General features: G+C 31.6%; 2 protein-coding genes across 2 annotated transcripts in view; one reads left to right on the top strand and one right to left on the bottom strand.

The window, feature by feature from the left end:
* Nucleotides 1-3,976, bottom strand: part of LOC120772772 — a 497,265-nt gene extending 493,289 nt beyond the window's left edge. Inside the window, exon 1 of the mRNA XM_040101545.1 lies at nucleotides 2,629-3,976. The gene's annotated coding sequence lies outside the window, so the exon portion shown is untranslated. The remainder of the gene's footprint in view (nucleotides 1-2,628) is intronic.
* LOC120772776 (calcium release-activated calcium channel protein 1) overlaps nucleotides 1-27,932 on the top strand; it is a 167,921-nt gene that overhangs the window by 45,566 nt on the left and 94,423 nt on the right. The window contains exon 2 of the mRNA XM_040101555.1: nucleotides 25,423-25,489. Coding sequence (XP_039957489.1) covers nucleotides 25,423-25,489 — 67 coding nt within the window. The remainder of the gene's footprint in view (nucleotides 1-25,422; nucleotides 25,490-27,932) is intronic.

Below are 27,932 nucleotides of genomic sequence, written 5' to 3'. Positions count from 1 at the left end.
CTTATGCTCTATCCGAAGAACTGAATCACTCAAATAATTTCTGAAGAAGACGTCTTACTTAATTGAAATAAGTTAAAATCATCTTCTAATTTCGGTCGAGATACGATACCCTCATGCTTCCTGAAAAAATAGTGCCAAATATATCGTCTTGCCTTTGACAAGGATAATTTTGTTAAACGTTTGTATCAAGAATTTAGATATCCGTATGTTACTAAAACACATTTTACAATCTTGGTTAGACCAGTATTGGAATGTGGCTCTGTTGTGTGGAACCCTAGTAACCAAACCCATTCTGACAAGTTAGAGTCGGTTCAAAAACAATTTTTACTTTCTCCTTAGGGCATATTCGATGGGATTCTTGAGGTTTCCTCCACATACTAGTCGTTTAAAATTTATTATTTTATCTACACTTACTAGTCGTTGAGAAATGCTTGGTGTTATATTCATAGTAAAAATCCTGAATGGAACAATTAGCAGTTCTTTTGTCCTCTCTGAAGCTCAATTTAATATTCCGGTTCGGTTTTCGAGGCAGTTTATACCCATACTACTAAAAATTTAGATCAAATTTTGAACTTATTGAATCAATATGTCGCATACAGATATGTCCTGATTTTATTTCTCATCTCTGCACATTAGATTTTATCTGATTCTTTTTTCAAAATTAAAAAACAAAAATATATATTGCTTTCTCTCAATAAATAAAATCGTAATAATTAGTCATATTTTAAACTCATAGCTGTTGAAATTTTTGTTCCTCTAGCTGAGCAGTTTAAATCTTGACGCTTAAAAAACTCTCTTGCCTTTAATGACCCGGCTGATTTTCGTTGGGCGGGCGGAGAGTATATCTGGTGTTCCTAGTCTGCTGGCATATCTGCAAACACTGATTTTTTAGCACTTCAACTAAAGTTCTTATATCATTCCTTTATGAATTTAAATATTTGGATTGGGCGGCCCGAATTCCATTCATGCCACTTTTGACAGCCTTTGAGCAAGCTAGGTATTGCTACCGAAACTCAACTGTATTTTTAAACTATTTGTCGATTGAGAGTCATATAATTCCTTCCTTTTCCCACACTAATTGATGGCCGATGCCTGACCTGGCTAGTTCATCAGCTTCACAGTTACCAGGAATATCATTATGTACTGGAATCTACTGCAGATTTATCATGAAATACGATGTTAGATCAACTAAAAGGGGCTTTAGTGATTTCACAACCGCTTTGCTATCTTATATGTATATATAAAAATATTCCTTGTTGTTAGCACAAAACTTTTGAAGAAGGCATTTTTTTAATTGCTGTGATCTCCGCTTGGAAGACGCTGCGGTGGTCTGGTAAACGATTTTGGTATCAAATTTTGCTGAAAATACACCTGTACACCCATCTGAAGGATAGGTGATACTGATTAGAAAAGTAAACTAGTTGTTAAGTAGCTTTTCAGTGTCAATTTAGGACAGAGCTGTAACCACAGCGCAACAGAACAGCTAACGACTATTTGGTATACAAACCTACTACGTGTATATTATGTCCTTGGAGCGGCCGAGAACGTCATATTCATGGTTGACAAAATAAAACTAGTGAGCCTTACGTTTCAACCTGCTTAAGTTGTCTTCTAATTCAATCGAGAAAAATATTTATATTTGCATATTTAAGATATATGAATTATTTCAATTCTACTAAAAATATGTAAATAGACCTCGAACCATGCTATATTGTGCGATAAATTCATCTATTATTTTCGTTTTGTGCCTGGAAGCTATAACAATACGTTAGAAGTCGTAATCTATGATCTGTTGATAGGACGCTTACATTATCACTTGCAACCTGAGCTTGCTGAGAGAAATATAAACGACTAAAGCGTCGTCAACTGATGAAAATATTAAAAAATGAAGGATATGGTGCTTGAAAATCGTTAGGCAGATGCTAGAGAGATTGCCAGAGAGCTAAACATCTCTCGCAAGTCCGTTCAAACGATTTTGGTGGATATTTTGGGTATGCAACGCGTTCTTCTTCGACTCGTCTCGATAAAGATGAATTTTTTTCAAAAGCAATACCATAAATAGCTCCGGACATGCTTGATCGTGCGAATTCTGACCTCACATCCATAGAGGGCAATATATGTAACTGCCGTTGAGCTATGGGTTAATAAGATTGACATGCAAACAAGTCAACAATCATACGAATAGGGAGAAAAACGAGCCGGAACCAAAAACGCCACACCAAAGCCGCTCATATATTAAAGTTATGATAATTGTTTTTTCGATATTCGTGGTTTCGTGCATCATGAATTTGTTCCTGAGAGACAGACAGTCAATAAGAAGTTCTATTTAGCCGTATGGAGGCGTTTGTGTAGGAACATCCAACGAAAACAGCCGGAATTTTGGAAGACCAATTCATGAATTTTACACGATAATAATGCACCGTCGCATCGTGCCACGATTGTAAGCAAATTTAAAGCCCAAAACGCAATGAATACCATCGCTCAACCATTGTCTTTGGCACCGTGTGACTTTTTCTTCTTCCCGAAACTGAAATTTCCTGATATGTTCACAGACAACTAGTGTCTTTGTATAATGATATGAATGGAACTTATATATATACATACTTCTACATAAAAGTCAACACTTACCTTCAAGACTATTAAAAGCAGAAATCCACAAAGCCATAAAAAATTACGCGACGTAAGTATTCGCGACAACCACTCGCGCGCAATATTATTGTTTTTGCTGTGTTTATTTCTGTTGTTGTGCGCCCCTAGCGGGAAGTGACGCCACTATATGGCCACATACATAGTTGCTAGTGCCATAACACAAAACCGTTAAACGAAGCACAACGCACAATTCGAGTCAAGTTCGAAGAAGGCACACAAACGAAAGGATACACGATATTATTACAGCTGGCGTGGTAACACACACACACACGCACGCACACGCGAACACTTTATTGTATTTGTGTGGCACACGTTGCACTAGCAAATGCTATTAAAATCATTTACAAATTAACCGACACCTACAAAGGTGGCGCACAGCTACGCCTCAGTGCTAGGTGAAGGGTGGGGACAACATGGCGTATGAGTGACGGACACTTGGCATTCATACAGCGAAGCGCTTGTGTTTGCCTGGATATTTTTATGTAAGCGTGTGAACTTGTAGCGAGCGATAATATGGCACGCATACACACATATATATATATCTATAGTTACAGAGGGTCCCTCCTGTCACTTCCACACCCAGTTCGGCTGCTAATTGACAGCCCCGCACGACCAACTATTTGATTGCCTGCTGCTCGCTTGTGATAAGCGGCACGTGATGACTACCGTTATACGCGCCAGCTACACACATATACCGTTATATTTATACAAATATGCCCGGACTCAGCGTCGGAAGCTTAGTTGCCACTCCAATTTCCGTCTAATCTATAATCGATTTATGCTCACTTCACTCACTCACACTCACACTCACTGGCTGGCAGCGTTCATTGCTAACTAGAACACCACAGTGGCCACTTTGGTCAGTCGTTTCGTGTTCCGATCACTTTTGACGCTACTTCGAGGCACTTTTCATTATGTTATGCCGTTGGGTTCGCCTGCGCTGCTTTGCGCAGTAAATTGTACACGAATTTGTACACGAATTCGTTGATTATCGACTGACGCTTGATTATCGGCTGCTTATATGTCATTTGGCTAACGGTGTATGCCATTTGGCATTTAGCATTCACCACTGCACATTTTGTAAATTTGTTTGTGTGTGTTTAATGGTTTTTGTTTTTGGTTTTGCTCACTTCACTTTTGATTGCGCGCACTCACCGTTGCACTTTGAATATTCGGGTGTCATTTCGCTTGGCACTCGTCAGTTGATTGATTTGCATATTTCATTTGAAGCGATTGCCATGTGGTACACAGGGTTGAGGTTAAGCAAATTTTCGCTGTTATTTTGTAATATATTTTGGTTTGAGATTTTTTTTTGTTATTTTTAATGAAATTTTTCTTCTTGTTTTTTGAATTATTTTTTATAATTTATATTGTAAATTTTTTTACATTTTCTAAGGTAACACATTTTTTTTAATTATGTTATGGTTTAATTGATATATTTAATTATCATATCGATGCATTAAACTTTTCACAATATTTCTTAAAGATTATTTTACAAATATTAACTTTTGTTTTTTTACATTTTTTTTATATTTTCTTTTTATTATGTTTGGTTTTAGTATATTTTTAAATTTTTTTTTTTACAAATATTTATAATTATTGTTTTTTTTTACTAATTTTCTATTTCTTTTGTGTTAGTATTATTTGTATTAAAAATTTTGCAATATTTTTGTTTTTACTATATATTCAATATTTTAGAAATATTGAAAAGCTCACAAATACCAATTATTTATTTTTCATATTTTTTTTATTTATTTTAGTTTTATTTTTAAATATTGTTATATTGTTTTTTTTATTTTTTCTCATATTTTTTGTATTAAAAGTTTTGCAATTATTTGTTTTGAGTATTATAAAATATTTAAAAACTCAAAAATATCAGTGATTTATTTTTCTTATTTTTTAATTTTTTAGCTTTATTTTTATTTAGATAATTTTTTTTTTAATTTGTAACATTTTTTTAATTTTTTTCCAGGTATTTTTTGTGCTATTAATTTTTCAATATTTTTTTCACTTTTTTTCATAAATTTATCTTACCTTTACTCGATTTTTAAACCACAAGCCTCCGTTTCTAATTACAGCACATAAAATCACCGGCAGTTTTAATTTAATTATTGTTCTCTATTACGCTTTATAATGACTTCTTCAATATTTTATGCCTTTTGGGTTTCAAATTTTATAAAATTGAGCACATTATATAATTTTAGAATATTTTTACTCTTCGCATTATATATATATATTTTTTTCATAACATTCATTATTAGATATTTAATTTCATCTTTTGTTATTTTTAATTTTTTTTTTTGAGTTTGTTATAATTTATTCTCTTTTTTAGTTTATTATATAATTTTTTTTTATTAATTTTACTTTTACCTTTATATTTACCGTATAAATATATAATATTTAGAATTTTTAGTAATTGCATAAATATTTATTTCATTTGCTCTAAGGTACCTCACTTTTAGTATGTTGTTTTCAAAATCAAACTGTATATATTTCAGATTTTATTTAGTTTTTGTGGCGTGCGCTTGAAATGCTGCACATTTTTATTCCGTTACCGCTTTTATTACAATATATATTATAAATATTTTTGTATTAATTTTTTTACCATATCATTAAAATTTATAAGAGATATTTAATAGTTCTAGCACAATTTTTAAATATTAAATTATTGGCTTATATTAACTTTTAAAATATTTTTTTTTTTAATACTTTTTTCAAAATTTTTTTTTAAATTTTTTTTTTAACTTTTACGAATTTATTTATCATGCATTGTAAATATTTTTTGCTGCAGCTTTTGAAAATTTTTTCTTTTAATTTTTTTATGAATTATTTAATGCTATTTTATTTTGAAAATTTTAATATTTGTTTATGTATTTTTTTTGTGCAGTTTAATTTTCGTTTCTTTAACATTCATGCAAAAGCTTTTAACTTTGTCTAGATAATTTTAGTTTTTTCACACAAATGATACAGTTGTTAAATTTTTTTCAACTATTTTTATTTAAATAGTGTTTTGACTTCACAAAAAATTTAAATTTCGTTTAATTTCTCGGCACAATTTTTATATTTTTTATTTATTAAAAAATTGCAGATTGCACATTTTTTATATAAATTTGCCTTTAAACACTTTTGATAATTTAACTTAGATTTTAATTTTTGAATTAGATACTTTTTTTTATTAAATTTCCAATTTTTTTAAATTGTTATTAATTATCGTTTTCTCTTTATTTTATTAATTGTTATATATTAAACATTAGCATTCGTTGATAATTTTGTAGCACTTTTTGTTTTCCAAGCCATTTTAAATTATATTATTTTTAATTCAAACCGTTAATTCTCAAAATATTTGAAATTTCTCTAGCTAAAGCGCTTTTTTGTTATTTTTTGCCCAATTTTCCGCAATAACTGCAATATTTGTTGTCTCACTCTAATGTGCACTTAGCGAGCACTTAATTGCATTTTACTTTCTAATAAATTTTTCACTTATAAGCATAGCTTTATACACTTCATGTATCTTATAAAACATTATATCACCAAATCATATTTTATAAATACATAGATATTTCTTTAATTTTTACTTATTATAATTTTAAGAACTTTATGAACTTTTTTACAGACATTTAATAAGCATTATAGATTTAGTTAGCATTTTTCTTATTTTGTCGAAAGTATTCACGCTTTAGAATTTTGTGTTACTATATTTCTTTGGATAAAACTGTTTAAACGTTTATATATTAACGTTTATGCATTTACTATAATATTTCTTCACCAATTTCTTATTGCGTTGTTTTAATTTTGTAGTTGTTTTGTTTTTGTTTCAAGCTGCATGTTGAATAAAAATACGTTTAAAACATATTATATATTTTTTAGCCTTCACAATAATAATTAATTTACTCTCTTAATTTTTTACTGATTGCACAAACACAATTTTTTCACTTTTGCATTTAAATGTATTTGCTTTCCAGTAAATTTCCACATATTCATATATTAAATAAAACCAAAAAATTTAAAAAAAAATTATACAATTTTTTTTAAATAATTTAAAATAACAAAATATGTATTACTTTACTTTAAAATAAATAAAAAAAACATAGAATAAAAATTATGTATTTTTTATATAGAACAAATAATAAAATTTTTTGTTTTATTATTATACTAAAATTAAAATTAGTTATACACTATTAATCATAACTATACATATGTATATACATATATTAATTATAAACAAAAATAGCGGAACTAATATAAAAAAGTTGATTTAACCATTTTACTTAAATAAAAAAATTACTAAAAATTAAAAAAAGTAATAAAATTTAAAAAAATATATACAAATATTTTATCTGTTTAATTATATAATTCAAAAATTATAAAAATTAAATAAAGTGAATAAATTTCTTTAAAATAATTCAAAAAAAAATTGATTTTGTTTGAGAAAAAAAATAAACTTAAAATGAAATTAATAATTTTTTTAAACAAAATAATGAAAAATATATAAAATTTTTATTTTTTACTTTAATTCAATTTATTTTTATTTTATTTTTATTTTATTTTATTTCATTTTATTTTATAATAATTTAATATAATTTAAAAATTATTTTCTTTTGTTTGAAAAAAACATAAACTTAAAATGAAATTAATAATTTTTTTTTAACAAAATAATAAGAAATATATAAAATTTTTCTCAATTCTCATAAAATAAATAATTTATATTTTTCAAATTATTTTACTTTATTTTATTATATTTTTAAATTAATTTAATTCAATTTAATTTATTTTTATTTTAGTTTATTTTGTTTTATTTGATTTTATTTTATTTTATTTCATTTTATTTTATTTTATTTTATTTTATTTTATTTTATTTTATTTTATTTTATTTTATTTTATTTTATTTTATTTTATTTTATTTTATTTTATTTTATTTTATTTTATTTTATTTTATTTTTATTTTATTTTATTTCAATTTATTTTTTGCTCTTCCGATTATTATATTTCAATTATATTTTATTGTTATTAATAGCTTTCAGATAAATTAATTTTCGCCTGCCCCAAAGCAGCTCCCTATATTCTGCGTATGTATGTACATACATATGCATGCGAAAACCATAAAAATACAGTTATTCCCTATTTTTCACCAATACGAACTCCAACAAAATTAATTTACACAAGCATACTATATGCATACATACATATGTATGTACAAATAGACACGCAAACACCTGCAGTAAATTTATTTAAAATTTTCATTTAATTAAAATTTCAAAATTCAAAATTTTCAAATTCACAATTTACACAAAGTAAACAAACACACCGAACATTAGAAATGAATGAATTTTTGATGTAAACAATCAGACCGCAGTGCTTTCACACAAATAAACACATTTTGCTGAATCACACACTCATATACGTACATATGTATGTATATAGTATATATGTACATATGCACGCACCCACACACACTCTGTCTCACCACTGAATATTTCGAAAATAAAACTTCTGCAAATTGCAATTCCAGTGCAATAAAGAATAGTGTAAAATATTGTTTAGAACGTAAACAACAACAAAAGCAAGTAATTTAATACATTTGCCGATGATTTAGCTAATAAGCACAATTTAGTGATTTAATTTTTAAAAGCAAATTCTTCCAAAACCAGATGGCAGGCGGCTTTTCCTATTAAAAATCCATGAAAACTTGTAAACACTTCGCTGAGTAGTTCGCAGCGGCAGCGCATACGCTGCGCTTGGCGCTAATGAACTGCAATGCAGGCATCAGCAGATGCTCAACGGTTGTTTACACATGTTCGTGCATTCATGTACTCGGGTTTTACATGTGTAGCGCGAATCATAACAAGTTCTTTTCCATTTCGATTATTTTTTTCTCAGCGCTCAAATAGCCAAAATCAAATTATTCTTTCAAAATTCTTCAAATTACTATTTAGCTTTTTATCGCCTTCTCTTTCTTTATGTAAACTCAAGATTTTCTTGTTATTAATAATAGCATGGTATTTAGTTACTGAACTAGTGTGTTTGAAATTTTAGCCATGAAATTTAAATAGTTTAAACACTTTTTGTGTGTGATTAAAATTATTGTTTTCCAAACATTTTTTTTTTATTTAAAATTACGTGGCAACATCGCTTTGATAATTTGTTATAACATATTATTTATATGTATATGTATGAAGGCTTCAAAACATATCCAAAATGATTTTTTGGTTTACTTTTTGTGTAATATTTGTTAACAAATTTAATTAGTGTGGCAACACTGCTGAAAATAATACCCAAAACTCTAAATTTAAGAATATTTGCTTTACAACAGATACTATTTGTTCCACAATTTGCAACGTTTTAAGGTATTTTGAATTTTATTTTTTTTAATAAATACAGGTGGCAACTCAGAAAAGTAATGATTTGATAAAAAAATTTGCTTTATCCTAAATGTAATGCAAATTGCCAAATTTTATTTATTTTAATTATTATTATTTTTTTAGCTTACTACCTGTAGGTGAATTTTTATAGGATGGCAACACTGTTGCATATTATTTATGATAGTAAAGCTTTACGAATATTCTCAGTGTACCAGTCACTATTCGTTTCACATCGCCCACTTTTTACGTTATTTTCAAACAGCTTTTAAATACAGGCAGATGGCAACTCCATAAAGAAATGTAATCATTAACGATTTTCATTTATCTTATGCGTATTCAAAAACATTTCATACAATCTGTTGATTTTAGCTCGAAAAATATTAACACAATAAATTAATGTGGCAACACTGTGCCATATTATTCATAAAAATTGCGTTTCAAAAATATTTGCGTCACCATTTGTAGCATATTTTCGATGTTTTCAATGTATTTTCAAAGTGATGCTAAATACGTACAGATGGCAACTCCTTAAAGCAATGTATGGGTAAAAAACTTTCATTAATCAAACGATAAGATAACAATAAGATTTTTATCAATTTTAGCTTAATACAAAAGAATAGTTTTTTTTAGTCTGGCAACACTCTGTTACCGAATGTCTAAAATTCAGGCTTTAAGAATATTAGCTGTGTTTGTTTCGCAATTTTCATCTTCAAAAGATATTTTAAAATAAAATGATTCATTAATTGCAGGTGGCAACACTATAAAGCATTATTTTAATCTGTAGTTTGCTAATTACCGAATCTATACGGTCAAATATTCTAAATTGCCTTTTTTTATTTTATTTAAATTGCCTTTATTTCCCAACTAGTAGATTATTATGAGCTCGAGTCTTTCCATTGATTAATCATAGTATAGAAAGTGTGCCTCAATTTCAAAATTCATATGAAGAACGCAAGGTGGTTGATAACTGAGGCAGATTTAGGGTTATATGTATGTACAAATGATCAAGATGACCACGAGAAAAGTTGAACTCCGGTTGACTGTTGTCTCTCCGCCCGTTCCTGTAAGCTGCAACTTGAGTAAAAATTTAGATACCTTGATGAAAATTGGTATGCAGGTTTCTTAAGAAAAAAGTAAGATGGATTTCGCAGATGGGTGTAATCAGAATACTGGCAATTCGACAAAACACCATTATCCGAAACCGTCTAAAGTGCCATAACAAAACACTAAAATAAAATATAGAACTCTAACCAGATATTGTCCGAATCGAACAACTGTTCAGGCATCTAGGCACCGAATATATGCTTGCAGTTGACTTTTTAGCGAAAATATAAGGTAATTTGTGAAATATACAATTGAAATTCAGAGAAAATTCTTTCATAATAATAATATGTATGTGTGTTAAAATTGGATTGAATAGGGTGAATACTTTCCTACATAATACATATACATATCTAATATAAAGCTTTTCGAACATCCGGGTTTCTTTGTACCACATATATCGGGCAATCTGTGAGTTATCCCAATGAAAATAAAAGAGCCAGGGCGTTGTCGTGCTGCAACTTTCAATCGACTGTATTGTCACACCCGATGGACCCTTCGTTTGAGTCTCTTAAGGAGTTCCAAGTAAAACTTAGCGTTGACGATTTGTTCAGGAGGAACAAATTCTTGGTGGACGATGAATTTGGATTTGGTCAATCTTCCGGTCTTCATCAGCGACCAATGAATAATGCAATCTGCCAGTGCAATTGATATCAAATGATTTTAATATGTTTTCGATCTTTTCGAACATTAAATATTAATTCTTTTGCAAATTTGTAATAAAAAATTTACTGGCAGTCGAAAGAATTTATAGCGATTTGAATCTTACAAGTTGTAAGCGTATAAAGAGTTCGATTAAAAGTTCAATCAAAAATTGTGCTGCAAAAGTTTCAAGGTGTTTTGTTAAGGGGTTGAATGGACTTACTTGTTTCGAAAAATCGAACGTTTTTATTGTCTTATTACAACTACAACACATCTAGAATATCGTTCTAAATCAAATTGATCCGAGTAATAGTTTCGGAGATACAGCCCTTTCTTTGAACGCGTTTTTCTCGAAACTGTGTTTTCGATGTCGGTTGGCAAAATTTCTCGAGCACTCCTCAACCGATCTTTGAGAAACAATGGTTAAAGACTTGGACGAAAGATTTGAAAAAAAAATATCGTGAAATTTTCATTTCTTTGTAAAAATGTTTGCCAAAAATCCAATTCTTATTCTCTTTTTCTTTCGGCCAAGTTCTACGTTAAGCTTTTAACTAAAACACGATTTTTTCACTTTAGATAAGCTTGTAAAGAGATATACTGCCAACGCGGGCGCATCTTTTTTCCGAGGGGTCACCGGAAATGGCGTCGCAATGGCCGAGTTTAAAATATTTTTGACCAAAAATTTCAGTATTTCTTTGTTAATAATATATGTATGAATGTTTGTAACAATAAAAAATTCTAATAAAAATTAATTTTTATATAAGAAAAATTTTTTGAAAAAATGCTGTTTTTTACACCAGGAAACTCATGCAACCCCTTAAGAAAACGGCCTTTAATATATTCTGTTCATGATAGAAAACTTATAAAATAATTTAAAATCATTTCATAACTGTTTAAACAAACACAAAAACACCAGAGTAATCAACATTTGCAACAGTGGTAATCTAGATGAAAGTGCTCTCATAGACATTTCTAATAATCACAAAAAGAAATTTTCGATTAGTTTAAGATTTTAATGGATTTTTTGAACTCGATTGCAGAACCTCACATAAATTCAACGGAATGTATATACATGCACTCATATAGTGAATGTTTATAAATGTATGTCTATTTGTATGAACGAAAATATGTAGATACAGCAGCACCCTCCGTCATTCAACATCCACCATCGGGACGCCTGAGGCCGAAATGAAGTAAATTTTACCACAAAACACTGACGTGTCCTTACAAAAGCGCAAATCAGCAAGCAAACAAAAAATAAATTTACATACACACGCATACACACACCGGCACCAGCGTCAACACCAGCATGCTTTTTGTTGTTATTGCATTCTTTCGCCTAGTATGCTTGCAGCAAAAAACAGCGCAACTTTTTGTTAAAATTAAATTGTCCTTATTGCTTGCTGCTTGCGAAGTGGCAGGTCCACACCACTACACACTACACACCATAACGGCACTGCGCGAGAGTATATTTGCAAACACATATGTATGTATGTTCGTGTGAGTATGTTAGTGTGCTTTGCGATTTTAGCGTAGTAAAAATTTGACACACGCGTTTGCCTTGTTTTTGTTGTAAGGATGCCTGCTGTCATGTTAAATGCGGATGTACACGAGTGTTGGCAGACGGATGTTGGTTAGTTTGCGCATAGTTAAACAACTTCACACATAAATATATTAACGTAAGCATTTTTTACTATCATTGCATTAGCATTTCTGTGCCTGTATGTGTGTGTGCGCCTTCACAACAAATGCCGCTAATTTCATATCCGGAATTTTAAGTTGTTGAGCGTACAAATTCAAGGTTCAGCGGGTGGCATTTAACCCGGCGACACTCATTGTTTACAGCCTTTTGTGGCCGACTGTGGTTAATTCGTGGATTATGAATTTTAATCAATGCGCATTAGCATTTTATACACAATTAAAATATTACAATATTGCATGATGTTATTAGTGACCAATATATTTCGGAATATATATTTATGAACAGAGAAGGAAGGATACTATTTTATAAATAAAAAATAGTATTATTGTCATGTAAAGCGTTTCCAATAAGATTGACTGATATGATCGATCGGTTTTTTTCACGAATTCGTTGAATTTTCAAGTGCTTTTTCTTTTAAATCAAATTGTATGTCAAGAATATCACATTCAATATTGACTCCGAAAGCTTGAAGAGAGTCTAGTTTATAGCCAAAGACAAAGGGACCTTAAATAACCCTACAAGAAGTAGTCGAATAGGTTTTACCACAATTGGAGGCCATTTAATGGAGGATGGAGCCATGTGTAGAAGTTCACGCAAGTGAGAAAAGTTCTCTGAGCGCCATTCACTTGAGAGTGACCAGAAACGATTCTTGTGTATATGGCTCCAACAGCTCACAACTTGAGGCCTTAGACTAGTATACTCTGGGTAGGCAAAAAACATCATTTTGAAGGCAAAATATCGCTCCACAGGCTTGTGCACTGGGTTTGGGACCTCCTCCTAAAAAATTTTCTCCGATGAGAAACCCCCCTCTTGATGACGACCACTGCAAACGCATTCAGGATTATGATTTGAGGGCATGCACCTGGAATGTCCGGTCCCTTAATTGGGATGTTTCCACTCAGCAGGTTAATGTTCTCGTAAGAGTACAGGCTGCCGTTCAAGAAATGCGATGGATGAGACAAGGACTGAGGCGAGTAGGTCCTTGTGCCATTTACTACAGGGGCCATATAAAGGAGTGGAAATTTGGTGTGGGACTCGTGGTGGGAGAGAGACTCCGTGGCCGAGTCTTGGCATTCACCCGGGTGCATGCACGTTTAGCTACAGTCCGTATCAAAGCGAAGTTCTTCAAAATATCGCTGACTAACGATGTGACCAAAAATATTTTCTATGGGCGCTTGAGTGCTGCCCCCGCCCCGATGTCAAAATTGTGCTTGCCGACTTTAACGCTAATGTAAGCAAAGATGTTATCTTTCGCACAACAGTCGGTTAATTCAGCTTCCATGATGAAACATTCCCAAATGGGTTGGGGCTGATCGACTTTACTGGGGCCCGCAAAATGGCTAACTGTAGTACTAGACGCCAACATACCAAGGCAAAAGAAGAGACGGTACAATGAGAAATGCCGTGTCACAGTGGAGAGAAATCAAACTGCCCGAATAAAAACAAGACAGGCCGAAATGAATGAGTACAAAAAGCTTTACAAGCTGGTCGACCAGGGGTAATGCTTGAAATTTCTACGAGATGTTGACAAGATCAACATAAAAAGTTCTTTGTTGACAGTAACGGTGTCGGCAGCTTGGTTTCGAAAGAAGTATGGACCGACTCTGAGAAATCATATCATCCGTATTGTGTTCCTTGATGTCCGGCTTATAGGGCTATTATTGAAAATGAACGAAAAACTATCAATGCCTTATCATATGCTGTTAAAGTCTTACTTGCACAATCGGACGTTATACGTTAGATACCGTTATATTGAGGCGAAGTTAGGCCCGTTCGTTTCAGTGTGTCCCAAGGCAGTGTACTCGCCCCTTTGCTGAATATTCTTTACACAACAGACCTTCCAGTGATCAGCTCTGACTCCATAGATAACGGCAACCCATCCTGATGATACTGCACTGCTAGAATCAAGTGGCAACACTAATAATGCTACCAGAAAACTGCATATGCAACTGAATGCTCTAGCATCGTGACTCACCAAATGCAACATTGGCATTAACAACCAAGAGTCCATAGATGTAGTATATGTATACTTTGAAGCACAAAAATTTGTTCTCAAAAGGCTTTATATGTTCAGTTGTTACCAACAAACACATGCGCAAAAATTTTTATAATTTTTTTTACAGTTAATAAGAGGCGCGGTAAAATAAAAAAAAAAAATCAACTAAGATTAAGGTTGACGCAGCTATAATGGCTCCTCAAGCCAAGATCCCGTCTCAGTCTGAAGAATAAGTTGCTAATTTATAAGGTAACACTTAGGCCGATCTGGACGTATGGCATTCAAATCTAAGACAATGCAGCGAATTCAAGTTTGAAAGAAATTCAAACTTTTCAAAATAAAATTTTGCGAAACTTAGTGGGGGCTCCTTGTGAGAAGCGATGTCCTCCACTGGGATCTAAATATTGCAATACATTTTTATCTCCTAAACAAATTAACTACAACTTTCCCAAACTCATATTCTAATACAAGATTATTCACTCTAGAAGAAATGCTTGAATAATTTTTTAATAAAAAAAAGCTTTAAAAGCATCAAATATATAGTATTCATGGAGCACACCGTGTCGTATGAGCAACACCGAGTGTATATTTAAATCGATTACATGAATGTTGTAGGTTTATTTTTTTAGGAGATAAAAATTATTGCAAAAAATAAAAAAATTTCACGCAAAATATTAAAAAATATCCAAAATTCAATTTTGCGAAAATGATTTAGGCATGGTTTAAATTGAAAATTAAGAGCTCTCTCCTCCTCTCCTACAAAGAGTCAACTTGGGATATAATGGGCACCATAATATGTCATATATACATAAGTATATGTTCCTCAAAACTTTTTGAAAGCAAACAATAGAAAAAAACAAACAAAAAAGTAAAAAATGCCAACAAAAGCAACATCCGTCTAATTCAAACCAATAAATAATGAGTTGTGGGCAAACCTGTGCCCAAATGCCTGTCATCCCTTTTATCTATGCATAAAACGCCTTTTTGGGTAATTTTTCACATATTTGTGTGTATGCGTATGTAGACATAATATTTTATATTGGATCGTCGCCCGCATTGTTGGGTGTTTTGTATTGCGAATGCTTGTCAACGCATATCAATTTTTAAACCTCATAAAAATGTAAACAATACAATAATGTGCACCATCGTATATGGTGTATGTATACAAATATATTTACATACGTATTTACATATTTGCTTTATTTACACATATGAATGCGCATCGAAGCTTAAGTGTTTAAATGTATTGCGTGCACGTGTATCCTTTCTTAAACAAATCGGAGGATGGTGTTTTGTTTTAACATCCTTAAAACATTTGACGTCAAATACTGTATAAACACTGTTTTTTGATCAATTGTGAGAACTTTTGACGAAAACTATACATAAATGAGGGAATTTTTATGGAAGCCTTACTTCTAAGAAGCCTTAAAGAGTCCTGAAGCTCTAGTAAAGCATGGAATACGTCGAAAATAAATATGTGCCGCATCAAATATGGTTTGTGTAGTTTAGTTTTGGTGGAATTTTTGAAAAATTTCAATGAATTTTACCTTTTCTTGCCTTTATCAAAATATTTTTGGATGAAAACCTTCAAAGTTTAAACTTAAAAAAGTTTTAGTTAAAATCCAAAGCTTTATGTAAATTTTACTAAGCATTTTCAAAGGGCTGTGGAAGCTTTCTTCCATTCACGCATTGTTAAGGTTCAACGCTCTGCAGCTTAAGAGAGACTGAAAGTACTGCCACTATAAAGAAAAGGCGCCCCATGAAAATAGGCAACCAGAAAAAGAAAATTTCCTGCTTTCACCTTTTCACTTTGCATTGCTACAGTATGGTTTTTGGGCAAGAATTCACAGACAAATTGTTTGATGCATTATTTTTAAGTTTCGAAATTTCAAAAAATTTTATTATTTTATTTATTTTAAATACTATGATATAGCTAGAATATTTTCTCAAAGTTTCAAGGAAATCGCTATAAAATTGTCGGAGATAGAACATTTGGAAGAGCGGTCCGTCAGCCTAGACCGGGCGGCTACTTCAGTCTTTGATCATGTTTTCTGGGAATATCGTTTTCAAAGTCGGTATGATTCCTCAGAAACTAGTGAAGCGATCTCATTGAAATTCTAAACAAGATGACCTCGTGATTGATCGAACTATTTTGTCTTTTAGATTACAACTACTTTTTTCAACGCAATTTATAGTAAAAATTAAACCAAAATTCAGTTTTTTCCAAATTCTTCGATTAATCACAACCTATTCTCATTTACTAACTGATAAAACTTAATTATTTAATTTTTGATGAATCTTTCGCATGTTATGCCATTGTTGCATTTCCAAAATATGTTTATGATAAATTCACAACATATTGAAATGTAGCTCTTTGATATGCTAAAAAGTTATAATAAATTAATTCATTTGTTTAATGAAAAAAAGTTGTGAAAATATGTAAAACCCCACGTAACCTCTTAAGGGGGGAGCCTGCTTTAGAAGCTTCAAAAAATCGATTATTTTTTTTTCCTTAAATCTCTTTAAAAATAATCTAAGAATATGTCCCCAAAGTTTTAGATGAGAATTCGAAATATTTTCGGAGCTAGAAGGGAAATAGTGACCGAGCGTCTAGCAGATATATGAGCGATTGGGCAGAAAGCGAAAACTTTGACGCGCGATTTCTCGGTTTTTCATTTTTACGATTTTTCTTAATTGGCGGGCAGGATAGAAAAAAAAGTAAACCTCCTATCGAAACGAATCAAAATGCGTTGTACTTTGAATTAAATTCTCTTCTAGGTGAACCTAAATTACCTTAAGAAAGTTAATACTAATGCGGTTTTTAAACGATTTAAAGTAATTTTTTTTTGTTTAAATGCATTTTTTTTTAATCTGCGAAAAATTGTTGAATTTTTCACTTTTTGTTGAATTTTCTTGGTTCACCTAGGAATTACACTATTTTGAAAATTAAAAATTTATTTTGTTTTTTTGTTTCAGATGAAAATTGCGCCCTAAATCTTGCACGCCACACAAAAATTGCAAACTCGAGGCGCCTCCGTAAATTTCTTCAAACATGAAGAATATCTAATGTATAATAACAAAAAAATTTTGAGAAGACTCTTCAAATATATAAGAATAAATACTAAAAGTTTCATTTCAATCAGACATTTCTTTATTTTCCAAAAAAAATCCTTGAAAATATAGATTTTTTAAGCCTCTAAAGCAGGCTCCCCCCTTAAGGATTTCAAAAACTCAATTTTTTTATTATCCTACAAAATTCTACAACATCTCTAGAATATTGTCCTAAATAGTAATAGTTCCGGAGATACAAACTTGAGAACTTGTGCGCTCGAGTCTAGCTAGGCTAAGTGCGCCGTCTTTAAGCGCGTTTTTTTCGAATCGATATTTTTTGAAATTGTTGACATCATAGCTCAACGAGAAATTCACCGATCGACTTTAAACTAAAATTGAGTATTGTTGAATAAATTTACTATACAATGGCCTACAATCTTTTTGCTGATTTTGAAAATTGTTAATTTGGCATTAAAAAAGGAAATTTTTTTACATAAAAAAAAGGAACCCCATTTTTGATATTCTTCAGGGATCGTAAGTCATTGTATAGAACACAACTTCAACTTTAATAACCTTTTTGAATTTTTTTTGTTTCAGCTACTCATTCGGCCGCAATCATGCCAGCAGTCGGGGCACTTTTTTTTTGGAACCTCCGAAGACAGCACATATGTAACTCCGTTATTTTTCAACATTTTTCTTAAACAAAAAATTTCAAATTATTGCTAAAAATATACTTTATTATATCCAAAGAACTTCGAAACATTCAATGCAGTACTTTCTTTAAGAAAAAATCACGAAAATTGTGTAATTTTTCATGGGTAACAATAGTATAGCCCCTTGAGGTTTTAACAAAGCCATGTATTTTTTCACTTTAGATAATCCTGTAAGGAGTTATCCTGCCAACGCGGATGCATATTTTTTTCGAGGAGTCACCGGAAATGTCGGCGCAATGGCCGAGTTTAAAATATTCTTTTCCAAGAATTTCACAATTTCTTTGTTGATTGTGTATGTTTTTAAGAATAAAAATGTTTAGTAATTTTAATTAAAAAATTGGAAAGGCAGTACTTAAAGTAAAAATTTAGTCTCAAGTTTCCATGGATTCTTTTTTTTTCAACACAAAAAACATAATTTTGATGTGTCCACAAAGAAATTAAAAAAATTCTTGAAACACTCTAATATACGTATATACTTCTTGAACAATTGCCGCTTCTACTTTCTCTCCTATTCTCTCTGCTGCGAAACAATTTCTTCATTTTTATTTTAAAACCACCAAAAGAAGTTTCTTCCCGTTCAATTTCTTCTTCTTCTTCTTAATAATGTCCTGTTCAATTTGCATTGCCCAAATTTCACTGCAATTTTTAACCAAAATATCCGACAAATATAAGCTCTAAATAGCAACTTTATTTGAAAAACAAATTCTTCCAAAAAAAATAATATTTAATTATTAATAGCCACATTCAAAGCCTTTCACTCTTTTCTTTTGTGCGATTTTTTAGTTCGAAATATAAAAATATTATTCTCAGACACCCAGTGTGGTCGAAACAAAAGCCAAGCTGCTAAAAATTGAAAATTTTGTAAACAGAAAATTTCAATTTCTTTATAAATTATTTTTAAAAAAATATCTACTTTTCGTAAAAAGCAATAGAAATTTATTAAATAAAGAAAACGTGAATTCAAAATAATTTAATGAAGTATATACATGTATGTATATGTATATATTGCGTAGGCAAACCAGAAAAATATCATCAACTACAAAGGTAGTAGAAACACATAAATCAAAAATGAATATGTAGGTAATAATATGCAAATATTAAATGAACAAAAACACACATAAGAAGCGAAAACGTTAAAGGACAGATATTAAATTTAAAATTAAAGAAATGATTTCAGGTAGGTGAGCCATAAATTTAATAGCCTGAACATAGTATACAAATATGCATATTTATATATATGTATATGTAAGCATATACACAATATAAAGCCACATATAAGAAGTATAAGCAAATTGCCACATATGTAACTATTTATATACTTATGTACATAAGCGAAATTCCGCCAGGCTAAGCAAAGAAACGCGCAACAGCCTACAGGACAAGGGAAAAAGTAACACAAATACACACATACAGACAGCACTGAAACACACTTACACACAAACAGGGATGAAGTATAACAATATGTGACTGTGTGCGTCGAAATGCGCACGTTTGCGTTAAGTCCTGTAGGTGAGCACCCAAACTGGTTGTGACACCGATACCCGAGCTGCCAGGTTTAATGCTCCAAAAAGCGAAATGAAGCTCGTTCGCTGCTGGGAGAGTAAACAGGCGCAAAGCTGCTCAAAATGAACTGGAGCAGCTGTGAAAGTTGGAGCGAAATTGCAGGTGAAAAACGAATGCTGAAAAAACGGGATGAAGTTTGGTGCTTTTATGGCGATTTTGTATTAAAAGAGATGCGTATATATGCAAAAAGAAAACATAAAAACGTTACAAATATAAAATTTTTAATTTAATAGTTGAATTTAGTTATTTATTAACATAAAAAATTAAATAAGTAACTTTTCTTTAAGCGAAGTAACACTGGACAACATGGCGTATGCGCAACATTTTGTTAAATTTGCTTGAAAATGCGTGGGAAGCGCGCTCAAGTCGTATTTTTACGCACATTTCTTGTTTCGAACACACATTTTTGCACCTTTTAATTATTTTTAATTTCACTTAATTATTTCTTAAATTTTTCGCCAAATTCCAGGCTTCACTTTCCGCCTATTTACACTTCACAAACACACTGCTGCTTATAACGCACACATGTGTATGCATCTCGTATACATATATACATACACTTATATGTGTATGTATGTGAACACATACACACACACGCTCACTTTGCATTACTTTTTAACTGTTTAACGCCGCGTTGCGCTGCTGCGCCTTTTTCTTTTGCTTCATTTACAACACAGATATTTCAACGGCAACAACACATTTACACGCCGTTTTTTTCGTTTACAAACCAAACTGCTCGAATGCTCGTTGCGCACTGGAGCGGCTGGTACCGTTAGCTGGCGCTCGGCTGGACACCAGCGCTGACACCGCATGCGATGGCCCAACGTGCGACAGTGCCATGTTGTCGCTCGGCTAACAGACACTTATTTCAGTCGCTCTCTCTCTCTCTGTCTCTCTCTCTTTCTGTCTCATATACACGCACGCACTCTCCCGCTCTCGCTCTGTTAACACTGCCGTGTTGTTTACAGCACGCGTCAGGGTTGTTTCTGCTCTGTTGCCGTTCGAATTGCTGCCTGTTGCTGCTCCGGTTCCGTTTCCGACTATTTTGTTCTTCGTATGGCAGCTGTGTCAATGGCTAACGCTGTGTCTGTGCTTGTCACAATTGTTTGCGAAATTCGGCCAATAGGTCAGCAATGCTTTGTGAGTGCACCAACACCAAGTGAGTGAGCTGGGAATTGTTATTATTGGTTTGTGATGTTTGAGACTGAGTTTGGCAATCAGTTGTTGTTGCTTAATGTGTTGTTTTATTGCTGGGGTAGTTAATAAAATGTTTTTTTTTTTATTTCATTTAATTTATCTTTTTTTATATTTAATAATTTATTTTTCATATCTATTAATTTATTATTTTTTTTTTTTGTTAAAATTTTTTCCTAAGGCTATTCTATTGCATCTTGGGCCCGTAAATATATTTGCGCGGTTCACCAAGAGATGGCGTAACTTGTTTATTTTTCCATTGTTTCTATATTCCGAACATGCATCGCAAAGCTACTACCCTCGTCAGTATTTTTCAGTATATGTCATTCATTTGAAGCATATAGGAGAATTTATTTTCACTTAAATTAGTCGAACTTTTTGCCTAGAAAAGTGTTTTGCGTAGATCTCCGAACTTTCCTAAGAAGAAAACTTTAGTAATAATATTTTGGTGAAAGTTTATGGCGCACATCTATATCTAAGAATACCTGAATATACCTGAATCTGCAAAAAGTGGTTTGTACCATTCAAAACGGCTGATTTTGGCTTGGAAGACGTAGAACGTCCTGGCCAAAAAACATTGAAGATGAAGTTGAGGAAATTGTTGCCAAATATAAGAAGTTTTCTTTTAATATTTGAGAGTCACTCAAGGAGCCATTTCAAAACGTATAAAAACAGTCAAACGCTCGTACATTCAAAATCCAGAAATTAGAAATTGTCATACAAATTGGAAACAAGAGGCGTTCATAGACACTTTTGTCGGTCAGAAATGCAGCTTGAACGCTACAATTATTAAATATTGTTCCACAACGACAACCCTGGAGACGAAAAATCATATGTAAACCCCGCCAAACAGACAAATCAGCGGTAAAGTTGAATATCGATATCGCCTGAGACAAGAATTTTCCATCCTTACAACGTTTGGCCTCATGTTGCAAGAATTGTTAAAGCCTAATTGGGTTACAGCGGCTATGGAGTTTTACTTCACCCGCCTTACTGGTCCGATCTCTCACCTTTTGACTACAATTTGCTTTGATGGATGTAAAACGCATTCACTGGCATACTGTTCACATAAGAACAGAGTATTAGCAATACTGCCGGCAAGCCGGCGCAGTTCTAATGTGATGTTCTCCACAAATTACCAGAAATAAGTGAAAATGTTATAACTTCCGATTGGCAACACTTTGATACTATTGTACATTTTTCTTAAAATAGTTAAAGTTCAAAAAATGAAATTTGCGAAGTTGTTAGGACTGTCCTTAAAGGGGTATTCTGGTCTACCTAGAAGCGTGAATTTCAGGTAATTTTTAAAGTGTGGTAAAAAAAAGGCAATTAATATTTTTACTATCCATTTTTTTATTAGTTATTTGCTAATTTTAGAAGAGTACAGAAAAAAAATTAAAAACTAAAAAAACTAAAAAAATTCAAAAATTATGAGCTGACGAAGTGGGGGGTCTCTAAAAATTTCCACGTGACCATACCCATAATTTCAACACTCCTAGTTATCTGAAACCAAAAAAAAAAAGATTATTAATCTAGAATAATGTCGCAATGGCCGGAACTACGGAAAAGTGGGAAAAAATTTTTTTCACAAAATGCGACTGCCTGAAAAAAAAAGTTTTTTTTGGATCACTCTTTCTGACTGTTTCGATTTTTTTAAAAATAATAAAAATAAAAATTTGGGGATGGGGCTAGTTCCAACCATAGACAAGTCTATAAAGAAGACTCTGTAAAAATTTCAAGTAAATCGGTCTAGTAGAACCTGAGAAATCGTGAGTATCGTTTTTTTATTTAGCAAATTTTTTTTTAAAAAGAGTACCGTAAACAGGTCTCTTTGGATATGCTTCACCGTGCGAATTCCGCTCCCACATCCCGGAAGAACATTATAACTGCCCACGAAACTTAGGTTTATGAGTTTGACTTGTAAACACGTCAACAATCATCGAAATGGAGGGAAACAAACGAACCGAAACCAAGAACACCACGTCAAAGCCGCTCAAAAATCAAGGTGATGCTCATTGTTTTTTTCGACATTCGTGCTTTAGTGCATCATGCATTTATTTGGGAAGGACAGACGGTCAATAAGGAGTTTATTTGGTCGTATTGAGACGCTTATGTGAGAACATCCGAGAACATCAAAAAGGCCCGGAATAGTGGAGGAGCAATTCATGGGTTTTACACGATTTTGACCGAATTTAAAGCCAAAAATGCAATGAATGAATCGATCAACTACCGTATTCACCATATTTTCCTCCGTGTGATTTTTTTTTTTGTTCCCCAAACTGAAATTGCTGCTCCGTTGAACCCATTTTCAGTCGATCGATTAAACCAAATTCGCTGAAGGAGCTGAAGGCCATCCCAAAAAATGCTTATGAAAATATTTTGCGCTTTGTATACAATTTCCGGGTGCTTTTGTGGTAAGTGTTCAAATTTTGAAAAACAGAAAACAAACAAATACAGCTATATACATGCCTGTGTTCAGGCCGTTAAGCTTTGTGGAAAAATGAAATTTTAACTTTTATAATCAGTTTACCGTTCAACAAACTTTGTTTTTCCAGGAACGCCACTCTGCTATAAATTGATATACTTTCAAATCTTATATAGATTGAGAGCCGTCTTTTATTTTGCTTCAAATAGCACGAGTTTCTAGAATTACCCTCGCCTAGGGAAACTCTCTTGAAATCTATGATTGAACCATTTTGCTAATTTCGGCATAAGAATTTTTTATAGACTCGAATGCATTTTTAATAATTCCTTAAAGAGAAAGTATATTCTTTTTTCAATCTTAGACAAACCATATTGTTAAAATTATGCCTTTTTGAGGCCTATAAATATATTATGGGGTTTTCAATAAGAGCACCACAAAATAAAACAAAAAGGGTTTGGAGTATCAATGAAATTCTTTATTCCTGTGAAAGTACATTCGATAAATTATTTATGAAACTCAATTTCTTTTGCATGGTCACCACTTGGCCTAGACCATAGACTTCACGTAGCCCCACAGGTAATAATCTATCGACGCACGACCTAGGCAGTCAATTGATTGGGCCATTTCGTGAGATAACACGTTCACCAAACTTGGTTTTCAATAAATCGATTAGGACATTCGCTGTGTGGCTTGTAGTGCCGTGCTGTTGGAACCACATATTGTCCAAGTCCATATCATCCAATTCGGTCCAAAAATATTCGGTTATGATTGAGCGGTAGCGATTCCCATTCACAGTAACATTTTGTACTGTAGCTGTGGATTCAAATTTTCCACTAGACGATATTGGTACTCCTGTTGATTGCAACAAATGATTTAACGCGACCTCTCTCGAACACTCGCATCTATTATTTTCACCATTCTAAATTCGTTCTTAAAGAAAATAAAAATATTGGCCATAAAGGATTCTTGAGAGTATCAAATCTTCGTTATATAATTTCTATTAGTGATTCTTTTCATTTGTCCTTAGGGTAACCTTAAATTGCTTGCATCAGTAGAACTTTAAGGTCTTAAGATCCTAAACACATATAACAAGATGTTTTCTAACACGCAATCACGACTACCACAGATACCAAGCCTAAAAACAATAAAAATGTTCTTTAAATGTTATAAGCGTTGCCACTTGTTTGAAAAATTGAATGTAAATAAATTTTTAAAAATCTTACAATCAAAACCAGGTATGTTTTTTGTAATTTTGCTTTATTTGGTTAGTATTATTGGAAATTGTTGCCACATGCTTGAAATTTTTGGTTGAATTAAATTTCAATAAAATCCAACGATCAAAACCAGATACGTTTTTTGTAATTTTGTTTTCACTTAGTTAATATTTTTGGGAATTGTTGCCACATGTTTAAAATTTTTAACTGAAATAAATTTAAATAAAATCCCACAATTAAAACCTGATATAATTATATAATTTTGTTTTTTTGTTATAATTTTCGGAAATAGTTGCCACCTGTTTAAAATTTTTAATTGAAATACATTTATATAAAATCTCACAATCAAACCAGATATAATTTTGTAATGGTGTTTATAATTAGTAATTATTTTTGGGAATTATTGCCACCTTTTTGAAAGTTTCAATTCAAATAAATTCAAGAGAAAACATTTCACAATCAAACCCAGACATGTTTTTGAGTTTTTTTATTTAATTATTAGTTTTGAAAATTATTGCCAGCTGTTTGCAATTTTTACTTAAAATAAATTAAAAAAAAATTTCAATAAAAAACAGATTTATTTTAATAATATTGTTTATATTTAGTGACTATTTTTGGAAATTATTGCCAGCTGTTTGAAACAATTAGTTTTTTTTTACAAAGATTTGTATGGCGTGACAACCACCAATAAAATCATTTAAAAAAAAACTAAAATTTTAATTTAATTAATTATTTGATTTGAGAACTATTTTAGCTAGACTCAATGCTTTTTATTATATATTGTTATAACAATATTTACATCTTATTTTTCAGTTGTATTACATCTGCAAATGAAAGTGTTAAAAGCTTCATGGACTCACATGAATTACAAAAGCAAGCGGTGAGTACAACAAAAATATATTATTATCCGTTATTATAACAGTTACAATCATTTTGTTTAATATTTTCACATACAAATTCTACACACTTGTATCATCCATAGCCATTTCCAGTATTTGTCTTCTTTAAATGGAAATTGGGTGTCACTGGCTAAGAGCGCCCACATTTCTCTTTAACATTTACACGTAAAGCGGTTTTAATACACCATTTTATTTTTAATTGACTTCGTCCAGATGTGCTTTCTAGAACACCACATTGCGGTGTCAACATCCACCCTACAACATCTTAATCCAAATACATTCAAATATGCAGTTGGGTTTTATAGTCAACATCACTGTTTACCCTATGCGCAAATGTTTACCCTCTGCTTCCCAACTGCAGTCGAACGAGTCTTGCAGCGAGTTTTCCAATTTTCTCAACATTATTTGCCTCGAATCCGCAAACGACGTGCCGGCAGCAGTGTCAAAACTTTACTCTTTAACTGAAATTCTCAATTTAAATAGATTTGTCGAAGCATTGCTTACTTAGAACGTATATGTACATATGTATATGTAGGTCTAGTAGTAAAGCTATGTATGCACATTAGGGTGACATGGGAAGTCTTCTCAATTAAAATTTCATAAAATATGTGGTAAGTGAGGTTATGTTGAATTTAGATACAGCAGTACTTAAAAAAATTTTTAATTTTTTTTTTATATTTTCAACCTCTTTGTAACTACTTTCCGATAAGGTGGTAACTCTATTCTAAAATAAAAATGATTGTTAGGAACCTATTTACGAGCATTTTATCACTTTTAACCTATTCGTAAATATTTACGTATATTTTATATAATATGCTATACATACATATAACTGTCTTCTGTCTTTTAAATACTACTTGAAAATGTCTTTCATATTTCGAATAATATTTAATTTTCAAATACCAGCTTACTAAATTACTTTCATAAAATTTTTTTAAAATGTGGCAATACTACTTTGAAACTTTTTTTAATTTTTTGAGCTATTTATCGGAATTTTATATATTTAACCTATTCGTGACTACTTTCTAGGGAAAATTCCGATAAGGTGGCAACTATACTGTAATGTTAGTAAGCTTTTTACAAGAATTTTATCATTTTAAATACTACTTTAAAAGTTTTTAACATTTCGAATAATTTTTAGAATTCAAGTGCTTACTAAATTACTTTCATAAAAAAACTTGAAAATGTGGCAACACTACTGTTAAATCATTTTTAAGTTTTTGAGCTGTTTATTGGATTTTTATATATTTATACTTTACGTAACTACTTTCTGGGAAATATTCGATAAGGTGGCAACTCTACTCTAATGTTAGTAAGTAGCTTAGAATTAATAGCAAGAATTTCGTCATTTTAAATTCTGCTTCGAAAGATCTTTAACACTTCCAATAATTTTTACTTCACAGATACCAGTTAACTTATTTACTTTCATAAAAAAATTTGAAAAGGTGGCAACTCTACTTTTAAATTTTTTTTAATTTTTCGAGCTATTTATTGGAAGTAAGCTATTCGTAACTACTTTCTGCAGAAAATTCCGATAAGGTGGCAACACTGCACTAAAATAAACATTTTTTTAGTAAGCTGTTTACAAGCATTTCATTGTTTTCAACATTTTCTTAAATATTTACATACATACATATGTACATACATATGTATATAACTCAAGTAATAAATTAATGGGTTTTAAGAAAGATGGCAACCTCACTTTTTTTTGGCAGTTTCTACAAAAATACATTCAAAAATCCGTTGCTTGTCGACAATTTTCTAATATTTAATTAATTTATATGCTATATACCATATTCTTAAAATATGGCAACACCGTTTTGTTTGTAAAACTCACTAAAAATAATATTTGTATCAATAAGCCTAGGTAAAAATTGTTCCTAATAATTAATTACGCCGAAACCAAAACTAAGAATTGTTTAGTGAGGTCCACCCTAATGTGCATACGAAGTCCACATACGTATTAGTACAGAGCGACCAAGCTACATGGACAAACACTTGTCTATATATACAAGTGTCAGCTGCTTCGTGCTTACCAAACCGCATGCACTCACACACATTCCCGCTTGCCAGTGTTAGTGTGTACTTCATATGCGCCATAACAGCTGTTGCTTAGTGCTTTACTTTATTCACCATATGTTTGCCACTTAATTTATATATTTATATATTTTTACTTTTCTCTGCTTATGTTCATGTCTGTGTGTGCGTGTGTCTGCGTCATATTGCTGCTGCATTTAAAATGCGATTTTTCTCTGCACAAGTGTCTTCTCGTGGAAATAAAATGAAACGCTAATTCAAGCTTTGAATTTCAAATTAATTTTAATTACGACAATTAATTTGCATATTTGCTGGCAACCACCCGCCGGCCTGCTGGCACGCCAAATAACGGTTAGGGAGTCCGATTACCCAACTACTGGCGGACAA

The sequence above is a fragment of the Bactrocera tryoni genome, chromosome 3 (genome assembly GCF_016617805.1).
Source record: "Bactrocera tryoni isolate S06 chromosome 3, CSIRO_BtryS06_freeze2, whole genome shotgun sequence".
In the NCBI taxonomy this organism is placed as follows: Eukaryota; Metazoa; Arthropoda; class Insecta; order Diptera; family Tephritidae; genus Bactrocera; species Bactrocera tryoni.
This window is presented reverse-complemented; position numbering and strand designations above follow the sequence as displayed.